The sequence below is a fragment of the Rhagoletis pomonella genome, unplaced genomic scaffold (genome assembly GCF_013731165.1).
Source record: "Rhagoletis pomonella isolate Grant_MI unplaced genomic scaffold, Rhpom_1.0 Rhpom_scaffold_00005, whole genome shotgun sequence".
Lineage (NCBI taxonomy): Eukaryota > Metazoa > Arthropoda > Insecta > Diptera > Tephritidae > Rhagoletis > Rhagoletis pomonella.
The window spans coordinates 53,996,451-54,009,430 of NW_023458559.1; the positions used below are offsets into that span (position 1 = coordinate 53,996,451).

General features: G+C 37.2%; 1 protein-coding gene across 1 annotated transcript; it reads left to right on the forward strand.

Moving 5' to 3' along the window:
• Positions 1-3,265: 3,265 nt before the first annotated feature.
• On the forward strand, positions 3,266-4,148 carry LOC118739922. The gene has a single exon (XM_036471422.1). The coding sequence runs from the start codon at positions 3,453-3,455 to the stop codon at positions 4,029-4,031; it is 579 nt and encodes a 192-aa protein (XP_036327315.1). The 5' UTR covers positions 3,266-3,452; the 3' UTR covers positions 4,032-4,148.
• Positions 4,149-12,980: the final 8,832 nt, after the last annotated feature.

Below are 12,980 nucleotides of genomic sequence, written 5' to 3' on the forward strand. Positions count from 1 at the left end.
TTTACCTTGGTGTCCCTGTTTTTTTTTCGCGAAAATTATTAAGTATTATTATTCTGTCATTATAATTACTTCATCCACTCAAATATATTCTTTGTATCGCTATTTCAGCAAAAAAAAAAATTGTTTTGATTCATTTTGTTCTTCTTTTCACAAAAAAATTACGTTTTCTGGCCACACTAATTACAATTACTGGATGCCCTTTTGTTGGGATCTTTGACTGACTCTCCAGGGATACATACGTGCATATGCATATAAATATATACTAATTGTGGATATATGTACATGCACATGTACACATGTTTCTTTAAGCATGAGCAAATGCCGCTCAATTTTGACTTTTAATTGTTATCAATGAATGCAGTGATAACTAACATAAAGTGACCATCTCACAACAATGCAAATTAATTTGATTTTAAATAGTACTACTTAATTAAATGACGTAGATTTTTATTTTATTTTTTTGCGGGTTTTAAAAGTTCCGCCACCTGTGTGTTTTCACATGGGATGTTCGAATTGTCGTGCGCAATCTATTTATAAACTGAATGGCAGAATCGGTAAAGATCTATTCCCCTGCTTTCTGAAAAGCTCCTCGCTGCCGTTCGTTTCTTTTGAACCAATTAAACCTACAGGACCGAATAATCACAAGACTTATTTAAATGCATTACTATATTTTACTTGAATATTTGTTTCTTACCGGAAAATCTTATCTTCTTCTGGGAAAACCCAGACATGTGCTTGATTGCACTCGGGATCCATATTAGGTGTGAGTTCTTTGGATTACCAAATTTGATCGACCTTTGGTGTGGTAAAATTTTTATTGATTGAAATAAAACATTGCCTTGACCACAAATTATTACCAGCGGTACAACTGACTTTGGGTTTTTGGACTTCAACTCGGTTGTGATTATTGTGCAAACCCCGGATTTATTTTACACTCCCTGCCTCGACGACTTCCAGAATGAAAAGGCTCGAAAAAGCTAAGCAGAAGTCACTTGTCACTAGACTAGTTTTAGTAGTCTAGTTTAGTTTAGTACAAATGTACAAATCGTGTGATCCCTGCTTAATCGCTATAATCCCAATGAACTAGCTTGCTTAAAGTACGCCCCAATCATCAGTGTTGACGTAGAAAGAAAGTTCTCCTTATACAAACTATTTTTGCTGCCAAATAGGAAAAGCCTTAAATTTCAAAATTTTAAAGAACTATTTATTTGTTTGCCAATAAAGCCCTGAACACAGCAAATAAATAAAAAAAATATGGAAATCAAATATTGCTATTTAATTTATTGTAAATGAAATTTTTACTTTTTACTTTAAGTGCTTAATTTTTTTTTAATACATCTACATTTTAAAATTTTAGATATATATTTAATTAATTTTGAGTTTTTCGTGGTACTAAAAATTACAATATATCTTTATGTCAATTATAAACTTGTAATAAAATACGAAAATTAAATAAAAAAAAATTAAAAAAAGCAAAACAAATGCGAAAGGTGTTTTTGCTTATTCTTTTTTTTTGTTTTTAGTGCATATTTTTCAGTTTTTAGTGCATATTTTTATTTTTTTTAGTGCACATTATATGCGTATAATTTCGCTTTTTTAGCGTATAAAAATCCGGGCTCTACCTATTATATTCAAATCTGTGCTCGACTATTTCAACACTTTAGGTACTAGGGCATTCAATCCCGGGATCCAGAATCCCGGGATTCCGGGATCCCGGACACTTTTCCATGTCCCGAAATCCCGGGATTACAGATCCGGGATCCCGAGATTTTTACTGAGTTATTTACGGAATAAAAGAGATGCTGAAAACGAAAAAATTAATTAATTTGACATGAAAAACTAGATATACAGAACATCAAAATTTTGATTCAAAGTGAACTTATGCCATTTGCACTTGGACATGAATTTCAGAACCTGCCTGAATTTCTGTACTTGTTCAAAAATTTTTTGGAAGAATTGTGTAATAACGAAAAATCTGGTAGCAATTGATAACACAACAAGATTTTACAGTGTGGAAGGGTTGTTCCTCATTTTATTTTGTTGGTGTTTTGTGTAAAATAAATTTCTGTAGATACTAGTAAGGGGTTTTTACAATCAATATATATATTTAAGAATACTATAAAAATATTTAGACATAAAATTACGGACTCTTTTACTAACGTGCATTATGCTCCCTGTAAGACCAAAAACGGTGACAATTAATCTGTGTGGTTTAAAAAAGGCGAACCTACTGTTAAATTCAAAAGTTGTGATAAAGCCCAAATCCCGAAAAATCCCGGGATCCCGGGATTAGAATTTTTGGATCCCGAAATCCCGGGATTGTTAAAATGCTTCGGGATTGAATGCCCTAATAGGTACTTAAAAAAAAGTTAAAATATGCAATCCATTTGATCAATAACCGGATGCACGTTCACGAAATACTTAACTTATGTGCCTAAGCAAATTGGTAGCCGCTCTTTAAATTCGAAAAATCCCCGATTGATCGCCTCTCTTTACTTAGTTTAAACACTTATTGAATAAACCTGTTATTTATAGTTACAATCTAGAATGTTTTCCCCTTGGTACATGACGTTATCTTTGTCATTACTTTTTTCACACCCGCTCTCTTAGACATGAAAACTCTAAAATTAGCGCTCAAAAATTATAAAAAAAAACAAAGCATAGGCACGTACCACATTCTACTACAAACCACACGTTTCAATGAATTCCCTACTTTGTACATCTACAGTATTGTTTTTAATTGCCTTTTCCATATTCCAAAGGAATAGCAAGCGAACACCGAAACCACTTGCGGAACTAGAAAATTAGCATAGAGCACAGCGGGCAAGAGACAGCTAGCAGCAGCGTTGGCCAAACAATCGACACCCAGCTGACGGAAATTTAATCATTCGATTGGTTGACCAGAAAGCTACAAAAAAAAGCATTAACATTTTCGCTTTCATTCTGTCAATTAACACGAATTTATCTGCTTAAACAACGCCTCCGCGCCACGCGCGCTCCCAACTTCACAGAACTTTATAGTTGGGCTGACTGGCTTGCTAGCAAATGTTCGTCACGTCTTCTCATAAAATCAGCATAATTCTCAAATGCTGTCAGGCAGGTGGATAAGCGACGACTTTACCATAGGCGGCTGCTCCAAATAAGGATGCCCGCACCGCCACACAGTTCCTGTACGCTAAACTGTTAAGCGATTGGCACATGGACGTGCGCTCGAGGCAACAGCTCCGCGGCGGAGCAGCGTATAAAAGCAAAGTGTCCAATGGTTTTCGGTGTCAGTTCCCAGTGTTCGCACTGTCAGTCACACACAGACTATTCTTTCCTAAATTGCACAATTCGAATTAAAACTATCGCGAAACTTTGTAATTCGAAAAAAAAAATTATCCTCGAAAAATAAACGAATCATAAAAACTTCTTCGCACTCCACATTTGTGTTCGCAACAAAACAAGGCAAAATGACTAAATTGCAAATTTTCGTACTCTGCGCCGCGCTCGCATTCATCGCCTGCATTGCCAGCAGCGGAGCGGAACCTCAGCAACGCGGCCAACGCGTCTACTATCGTCCTGCGGCAGCGCGCTACCAGCGTCCACGCACCCACTATCTTGCGCGCCAAGAGGAGGTTGCCGACGCCGTGCCCGAGGCACCAGCAGTCACCCCGTACCCCTCTGCCGATGAATTGAAACCCGCGGTGCCTTTCGATGAGGGCGCACCCGCAAACAATATACCCGACGAGGTTTATGGCCCACCAGAGGCTAACCAGCCCGATGAGGTGTACGGCCCACCCGAGGTCGATGGCAACGAATTGCCCGCTGATTTGCCTGTCGCTGCCGATGATGTGCCCGCCGCTGATCCAGCTGCTGAGAGCTTCCCTGCGCCCTTGGACGAGCAGCAGGCACGTTTGGTTGCTGCCCGTCGCGCTGCTGCACTGCAGCAGCGCCAGCGAAAGGCGGCCGCATATCGTCAAGCTTTGGCAGCACGCGCCGCTGCACGCCCGCTGAAGTACAGGGTTGTTGCTGCTCCGCGCCGCTATTGAATTGCTGAATGCGCGCTGTTCGAAGTTCGCTGAGTGCTGAAGAAGTGCTGCTAAAAAGTTCTAAATTTTTGTAATTTTAAGAAAATTTTATCAACTTTTTAAGCTTAATTATAAAATGAAACTTAAGAAAATCATTAAATACTATGTATGTATGTATGTGTGTAAAGTAAGTAGCTGTTGCTCGTGCAGCACATCACAATCAATCTGAATGAAAAAAAGGGCCTAGAAACAGGGACACCGCCCAGTCGATAGTACGATGAAAACATTAAGCTTTTGTAGATTAATTTTTTATTTTTGTTTTGTTAAATGTTTGATGAAAATAAAGGTTTTCTTGCAAAAAAAAAGAAATTCTTTTCCCTTTTAGTCGATATATTTTTGTTATTAAGTGGATTTGAGGAATAGTCTCAGTGTCAAGAAGAAGACTAGAAGACGACTTAGAACTGAGGGCAATCATAAGGCATCTGCGTATCTGGCTTAGATTAAAGTTAACAAAGCAAACCGTAATGTTTACAGGTTCTTTTTCGCGTTCTGGCGACAACCAAGATTACTTAGGTGAAGGTGAATCTCAGCTGGAAATACGCACACACATAAAACTATCGGTTGAGTAGATTTTGAGTGAAGAAGTAGCCAATCTGGCGCTCTCTATGTAGTGTACACCCATTTCAGATGTATGCGCACGTCCACTGCGTATGAAACGGACGCATTCTGATTGCCGCTTTAGTGCCACTAAGCGAAAGTCAATAATGTCGCCCGGCGTCACTTCATTGCGAATACAAACAAATCGATGAAATTTAGCTGAAGAAGAATAGTTAGCTCCGCGGATTACAGGAAAGCAGCGCAAGCAACAATACAAAACAAAAAGTTTCTGCTCGCAGCGGTATTCAAATCAACAGGCTAACTCTAACTCGCACATCCATTGCATGCTCTTGCAATATGAACTTTGCCGCTTCATTTCCAATCAGTCGGCGCGATTATACAGCTACGTCTAAGGCATTGCAATCGCTCGTGCAAACAATCGCTGACCCACTGCTTGCTGTGTCCAGTAGTGAATACCACTCATCTATAGGAATTTGAGTAGCGTGACTCCTCGAATTCGGACGGACATTTAGGGTACGTACGCGTTTGTTGCCTTACATTGCGTCAATTCTTTTGCCTACTTTTTTTTAGATAATTCCAAACGTGCGCTCTGCGGCAACCTAATGACTACAGGTGGGTTAATCGACTACTCAAATTAAATAATTGTTCAAAAGTAACAGCAGCAACAACAGCAATAGCAGGTGCAATACACTTCACAAAGGTCGGCTATGCGCAGTTCACTTGGAATGCCAACAAAATTGTGCTGCCTTGCATATTCATTCACCACACCACACACACACGTTTACAACCGAAGCGACCCTGCAGGGAAACCGCGGACTAGTGAATCAAATTTCTAGTTCCGTACTAGGTCTATATCGCCAAAAAGGAACTAGTCTAAAGTCACGAATTTAGAAATGGTTCGGAACTATAGAAAAAAGGATGCAGAACGAACTAGATCCTATTTGTCGAATTTAGAACTATTTCGGAACTATCGAATAAGGGATGCAGCGGGGGGCTTGTTTACTTTACATAGATATGTGTTCGGCGGCTTTTTCGTTCAAATACGCTTCTATTGTGCGCTTCGCAGATGCTTTTTCATAGCCTGGTAATACAAAACTAAAATTTGTGTTAACATTTCAACATCTTGGGACCGTCTGAAATCTAAGAAGCGAGCACCTCTGCAAACTCAGCTACAGCTAAAGGTATGTAAATGTACATTTCTTAAAATTTTAAATTGAAAACACATTTCTTCCAAAATAACTTAAAATCGCACACACGGAAGAACCAAAAAGAATGAAAAATCATGATCATTTTTTCTTTCGTCTGTCGATTTTAGAACTGGTTCGGAACTATAGAATTTAGGACTAGTTCGGAACTATCGAAAAAGGGATGCAGCGGGGGCAATTGACACTTCCTAGGACATCGCCATGTTAAATTCGCCAGTTGCTTGCATGCAAAAGAGATTTATCGCAAACCAGTACTGGGTCTAAATGTACTAGAAGCGCACCAGTTCAGAACGAGAGATTTTCCCCACAGGGAAGTGAAATGCTTTTCACTGCAGCCTCAGTGTGTGACCTTTGCATGCAGACACAGCAACATTCATAAGCGCCGCCAGAAAGTATGCAGCAGATTGCACACCACTTGCCATTCAAGCCACAAGTCGGCGCTGTGCAAACTGAATGAATGAGTGAGTGAGCGGGCGTCTGGCGCGAGCATCGAAGGCTGGGAAGTTAGCTGGCCTGGACTGTAGGCGGAGATTTTCCAATTAGAAAGGAGTGCAATTAGGCTGGCTTTGAGTTTTTTACGCACAGAAGCAAGTGAGTAGAGTTTGAATGGGAACGGCAAGGCTTTTGTGCGTAAAACGGTTCTTGAGACTGATTGAACAGAAATGACGAAAAATTACAAGATAGGAGTCATTCAAAAGTAAGTATAAGGTGACTTTGCAGGGTTTTTAGGTGCGGAATCTTTAAGTAAAATAGTCATAATTATTTAACTGTCAGCTCAAGGAAAGAGGCCTTGTGTGGCTAAGGTTAAAAATACAATACGAATTCTATATATTTGTTAGTCCTTATTTTGCACGCAATTAAGTAATGTGTGTAGTTTACGTTTTCTGTTTTGGTAAGAAAATTTTCTTATTTAAAACTACAACCATTAGTCGATTTAAGCAAAAAAAAAAAACATTACCAATTGCCTCTGTCATTTGCGGATTTAGCCAGTTGTTCATCCCGAGTACAGACGGACCCTTCTATTTTGTTCGTGGGCGCCATTGTTTCCGTTGTCCATTCATGGGTGCCGAGTCGAAGGATCTTTTCACAGCAGCCTCTCATTCACGCGTACATTATACCCAAACAAGCGCAATCGTTTTATTTTTATGCGCTTAACTATTTCCATGTCACTAAAATGCTCGTACAGTTCAACATTCCAAGTTCTTCGGTCCTAGTCGCCGCGAGAGCAGCAGGGCCATAGATCTTGCGTAGTAACAGTTCTCTCGAAAGCACCCAACGTTTGCTCTAATTTTTTCGTCATCGTCCACGCTTCTGGGCCATATAAAAAGACTGGTATGATGAGAGTTTTTTTTTTTGTAGAACGTGATCTTCGTTAATCGGTAGGTGGTTTTGGTTTTCAATTTCCTACCAAATTATTCAAAGTGGCACCTGTTGGTAATAGTTATCCTTCGCTTGATCTTCTGACTGACATTATTGGCAAGCAAATACTTAGTACTTTATAACTAACCCACTTCAGACAACTTTTTATGAATTGTCTTGCAAATTGCTAATTAAGTAAAAATAACATAGCCGCAATGGTGTCAAGTTGTTTGCTTTTAGCCATGCTGCCTGCCAATACTGCCACTATGAGCGCTATACGTTCGAATAACAACAACACTGATGCGAGACCGACTGCACTGTGATGCGAGTACTTATTTATTTGTGCTCACTCACAAACACATACCTACACTGTGCGACAAATGAAAGTGTACACCTTATACTAGCTAGACTAGCTAGACTGATGGCAAATGTAGGCGTTCCAAGTCAAATTCGTAGAAAAAGGGTTAAGAAAGTTACTGAATCAGTTATAATGTATGGCCGCCGATTTGTTGGCTAACGAAATCCAGCGCACATATATGTACATATGACGACGCGAACAAAAGGCAGGGCCCTCTCAAAATCCGAGATCGGGGACGAAAGGCCTCGAAAGGCGCTGGACTTTCCGTCGCATGCTTGGCTAAACAGATCGCATGGTGATCGGTGGCCTCGGCTGTTTTCAACCTGCACTATTAACGTCACGATGACTTGATGCCATGTAATACCGCAAACTACTGAACATGTACTTTTCGATTGCCCATCGTTTTCACAAAGAGAGAGAGATTAAGAACATTGACTCAAGAGGGCCTGAGTACGGATAATATCATTGAACATACTTACGTTAAACCATAAAAAAGTCTGGGCGCATTAAAGAATGTAAGTAGGGAAATAATGACAAAGCCAAGGATCAGAGAGCAACGCCGCCGCTTAGAAAGAGGAAATAGTTGAAGTTGCTTTATTTAATAATTTCTTCTTTTTATCTTCTTTTCTTTTTTGCATTTTCTTCACAGGAAAACCTTGTGAACACCAGAACGCTCCTGAACCACTAATCAAATAATTAGACGGGGAATTATCGAAAGAGCGTTATGACGTGGCGCATTTTTATGACACTGCCTCATCCCGATGTAATGCGCGAGTGGTTCCGGGGAGGCGGCTTTTGAAGAGATTCGCAAGGGTCACTTCATTGGATAGTTTCCCTATCCCAACGTCCGTTAAAAAAGACCTTGTTCTAATATTATATTCATAATTATTTTAATGAAAAATAGTTTGCCTAAATTATTTATGAAAATATAGTTCATTCTATAATATACACCGTATAAATCGAAGTCTTACACTTTATATAAAGTTCCCAAAAATTCAAAGAAATTTCATCAAAATTTTAAACTTTTCATTCAGAATTTCTAGAAAATTTTCGAATGCGCAGTTTTGTAACCCTTACTGGCTAAAGAATCGCGTTGATTTTTGAGATTTTTTTTTGAGACTACTTTTGCAGTTTTTTTATACAAAAACTTACAAAAACTGGCGTAGATTTTGTTTTTTAATTTTGTTGCTAACGGTCTATCGCATTTTATTTCATAGGAAATTCCAAAAAAATGCTCAAAAATCAACGGTTAAAACTTGCACTTCATTAGACTATAATTGAATGCGCTACAAAACTGCGTTTTCTATAAATTCTCTATAAAAAGTTGAAAATTTTGATTCAATTTATTTTGAATTTCTGTGAACTTTAATTAAAGTGTGAAACTATTATCTATATGGTTTATATTATATAATCAACTATATTTTCTTAAATAACAGTGGTTTTACAAAAACCAAGTTTCTGCATATTGAACCAAACCCCTATATCCCTATGTTATTCGCCACCCTGAATGCGAATCCGAGGTCTATATTTTTCTATAAGTTTTTTAAGCTTAAACCGTTTTGTCATTTGAGGGGTTTTTTCAAAAAACATCTTTAAGAAACTATTTTTATACATAAGAAACTTAATTTTTGGAGGTATTTTCAAATCGGCCCAGCTCGCTTAAATCTCAATATTTTTCCGAAATATTTTGGTGGACGTCTTAGAATACAATAGATTTTATAATTCTAATGGAAAAAACAGTACCGATTTTTTTGTGTGGGGAGTGATGCAGTGGCGTATACAGGGGAGGGGCTATGGGGGCGATCGCCCGCCCCCCCAGAGCTGGAAAAAAATTTTGGTTAAAATATATTACCTCAAACGAGAAATTTGAAAACAAATTAAATTTGTCCTTTTGTTTTTATGTTCAATCAAAATCCTTATTTATAGAATAAGAAAGCATGTAAATCTCTTAAATTAAAAATTACAACAATGGGTATGCAAATACTATGAATTTATAGACCTTGTCATAACTTTTTACATTTTGACGGGATTTAAACATTTGTCTTAATATTTTTTAATTTGCATTATTTGTTTATAAAAATATAGTATAATCTTTAACAAAAACCATATAAATCCAAGCCTGAATCTCTGTGCAACGTTTTAAAAAATCAACACACTTTCGTAAATATTTCTAACTTTTTAATTCGATTTTTAAGAAATATTTTGAGTAAGCTGTTTTTTAGCCCATTTAATTTTACTGCAAGTTTAAAATAACTGATTTTTGGAATTTCTTTTTTTTTGATGACCATGTTAGCCATTTTTTCCATAAAAAACATTTTCGACGAATTTTTTGTTATATGGAGAAAATGAGCCACACCTTCGACATAAAAAATTCCCAAAAATCAATGGTACTGGAAATTGGGCTACAAAACTGCATACTCAAAATGTTTCTAAAAAACCTAATTAAACAGCTTGCAATTTTTACAAAGTTTCTTGATTTATTTTTTAATTTTGCACAAGTATTGATTATTATCGAAAGGTAATATTTATACCGTTATTGCATAATATCCAGCTCGATCTCCGCGAAAGATTGCCGAAATATACATTATATAAACATTTTTGAGTTGAACTATTACTTCCATATTTACATATAAAACTAGGGAATATAATACGCTTCAAAAAGACGCTATCAGTTTGGAAGGAGAGTATTTATAAAGTGTGGTCAGAACGATGAAGAAATGAGGTAAGTGAAAAGCCATACCTAAAATCAGCAGCATAACTTCTTGGTAAATGGGACGACGAATATGCTTTCCGTTGATTAACAAACTTCTCCGAACTCTGACTACACTTCTAGCTAGTAACGCTACTTCAGAGAGAAGTTACTCTTCGCCGGTTAAAAACGTGGTTCCATAGTACCATGAATGAAAAAAGACTGATAGGTCTAGCACTTTTTCACGTACACTTAGGTTTAAACTTAGTTTGAACGCCCGAGCTGGCTGCTTTAAACTAAGATTAGCCAATCAAATTCAGTCAGCAGTTCATTTTAAATTCAGTTTACGTAATCTTAGTTATTGAAATTGACACTGAACGGATAATACAAAGATTCCCAAAAGGAAAGCGCAAAATTGAGTTCGCAATTTAAGTTACTTAATTTCATCCCTCATTTGACAAACATTATAAGCAAAAAATAAGTAGTTATTTATGTAATATGCACAAATATATATTGCTTTAATAAACCCAGAGCATAACTTTTTATCTTGTGCTTTTTTACAAAATAGTATAATTGTTTTATTACATGGGACTCTGTAAATGGACCTTGTGCCAAATTCACAACATGAAACTTACTTAAAGTAAAATTATATCACAAAACATTTTAATTCGGACTTCATAAAAATTACTAGAACCTCTATTTGCGTGAAAAATAAATGACGGTTAAGCAGGTTGGATGCTTGTAGGTTATATAGCTTTAATTGGTCACTCCGCTGTGAATCAAGTTGGATGCCTGTAATTTAACGTTATTCGACAAGCCGATGCCAATCGCCCCTCCCCAAATAAAATCCTGCATCCGCCACTGGAGTGATGCAGTCGAATTTGCATGTGGTTTGCATGTAAGCCCATTTGTTTGACTCTTGTCCGACTACTGTATTTGACAACACTCGCCGATTTTACAAAAAAAAAAAAAACGAAGCGAATTGCTTGAATTCCGGGTATCAACACTGACGACTGCAACAAACAAAGTTCAGCCGGATTCGACCATGTAAACAGCGTATATATCGCGGTCGTTGGTTTTTGTTTGTGTAGCACAGTGAAGTACAGTGTTCGTTTTATTTTTATTGCAATATTTTAAGCCGCCAATATTTTTATTAATTTTTCTTGTGAATGTTGACTTCTGTGGCTTTGTACGCCTGCCTGCCTGCAATACAATTATGGGCATTTTATCGCTTTAAAAGTGGGGAAACTGCGGTTTGATTAACAGTATTTGGAGTACATGGCAAAAAATGGGCAGGAAAAAAATTATATATAAAGGTGTGGTCAGTAGGTGAAATCTTTATTTAGGTAGCAGCTCAGCCTCTGCGCTGAAACTTTTTGATAAAATGTTTTAACTTTTTACGAAGCTTCCAAAAATAATTTTAAATTTTAATAAAAAATATGACTGTGTTAGAGCCAAGGCGAATTGATAAAAGGTGGTGTTACCAGAGCAGCTAATTTCAAAGCGAACTTTACCGGTTGACAAAATGATGTAATGTGTTACCGTTTGTTTTGTGCCGCCTCGTCACTTTATGTGAATTCGACTCGGCTAAAGCTTTTGTAATCGCCTTTCATGTGATGGCAACAATGCAGTTTTTGTCTTCTTTCAAATTTGAATATTTTAAACTTTTTGTCAGGCGGCAACTCCATTATTTTTGTGACCGAAAATAATAATTTTAATTTTCTTTCGCGGCAGTCCTTGTTAAAATATGTGTGTACATACTTTCATACCAATACCGGACTTATACGGGCAAAACATATAAATTGGCTAAAGTATTCCAAAAGTATAATATCCGTACGAAATAGCACAAACGAGGAAGGCCCACTAGACAAGCATGGTGTATATAAGTTGACAAGTTGACTTGCGAATGTCAACATATTTACATAGGACAAACAGGGCGCAAGATAAAAACAAGATATCGTGAACATATAAGGGACTACAACAAAAAATGCTGAAACCATCTACCACACCGGAAAACCGTATGGCAGAAAACCAGTGTACGCCAATGAAAATAGGAAAGACAGCCATAGTTCTCTATGTACAGTACAAAGGACAACGCCTAAACGTATTAGATAATATGGAGATATACAAACAAAAGACGTTCGTCGGAAAAATAATAAATGAACAAATAAACAGCGAATCTGATATATTATTCGAACCAAGGATGCATTGTAACGTTAATTTTAGCGTTCAATAAAAAATCAATCGTTTTTGTTGAAACGATTCTGTTTTTTATCGTTTAGGTAATTATCAAAATAATTCTATTTTGCTTATTAACGAAAGGAAATTCAATCGTTAACGCTAAAGCTGTAGCATGCATTTAGGTGCTAGGTGTTTATAGTGAACTGGCAGTGGCATACAAGAACAACTTTTCGTTGATTTATTTTGTTTCAACGTTAACGATTGGGTTTCGTTTCGTTAATTCAGCTCTGAAACGAAACGAAATTATATTGATAAGTTAGTTTTGCGCATCAAAAAAACGAAATCGATTCATATAGTTTGTTGAGCATCTCTGATTCGAACCACTAAGGCTAAATACTATAAGCAAAACAGGATAGAAACCCTGCGAAGCCCATAAACAATGAAACGCAAGTCCAAACTACAGAAACAAAGAGAAAGAATATAACTGATTTTTACTTATCTGCCAGTCCATGCAACAATTAATCAATAAGAAGTGAGCGGCTGATTTCTACCTGAGGATG

Coding starts and splice junctions, on each gene's coding strand:
- LOC118739922 (XM_036471422.1), top strand. CDS start 3,453: ATGACTAAATTGCAAATTTTCGTACTCTGCGCCGCGCTCGCATTCATC.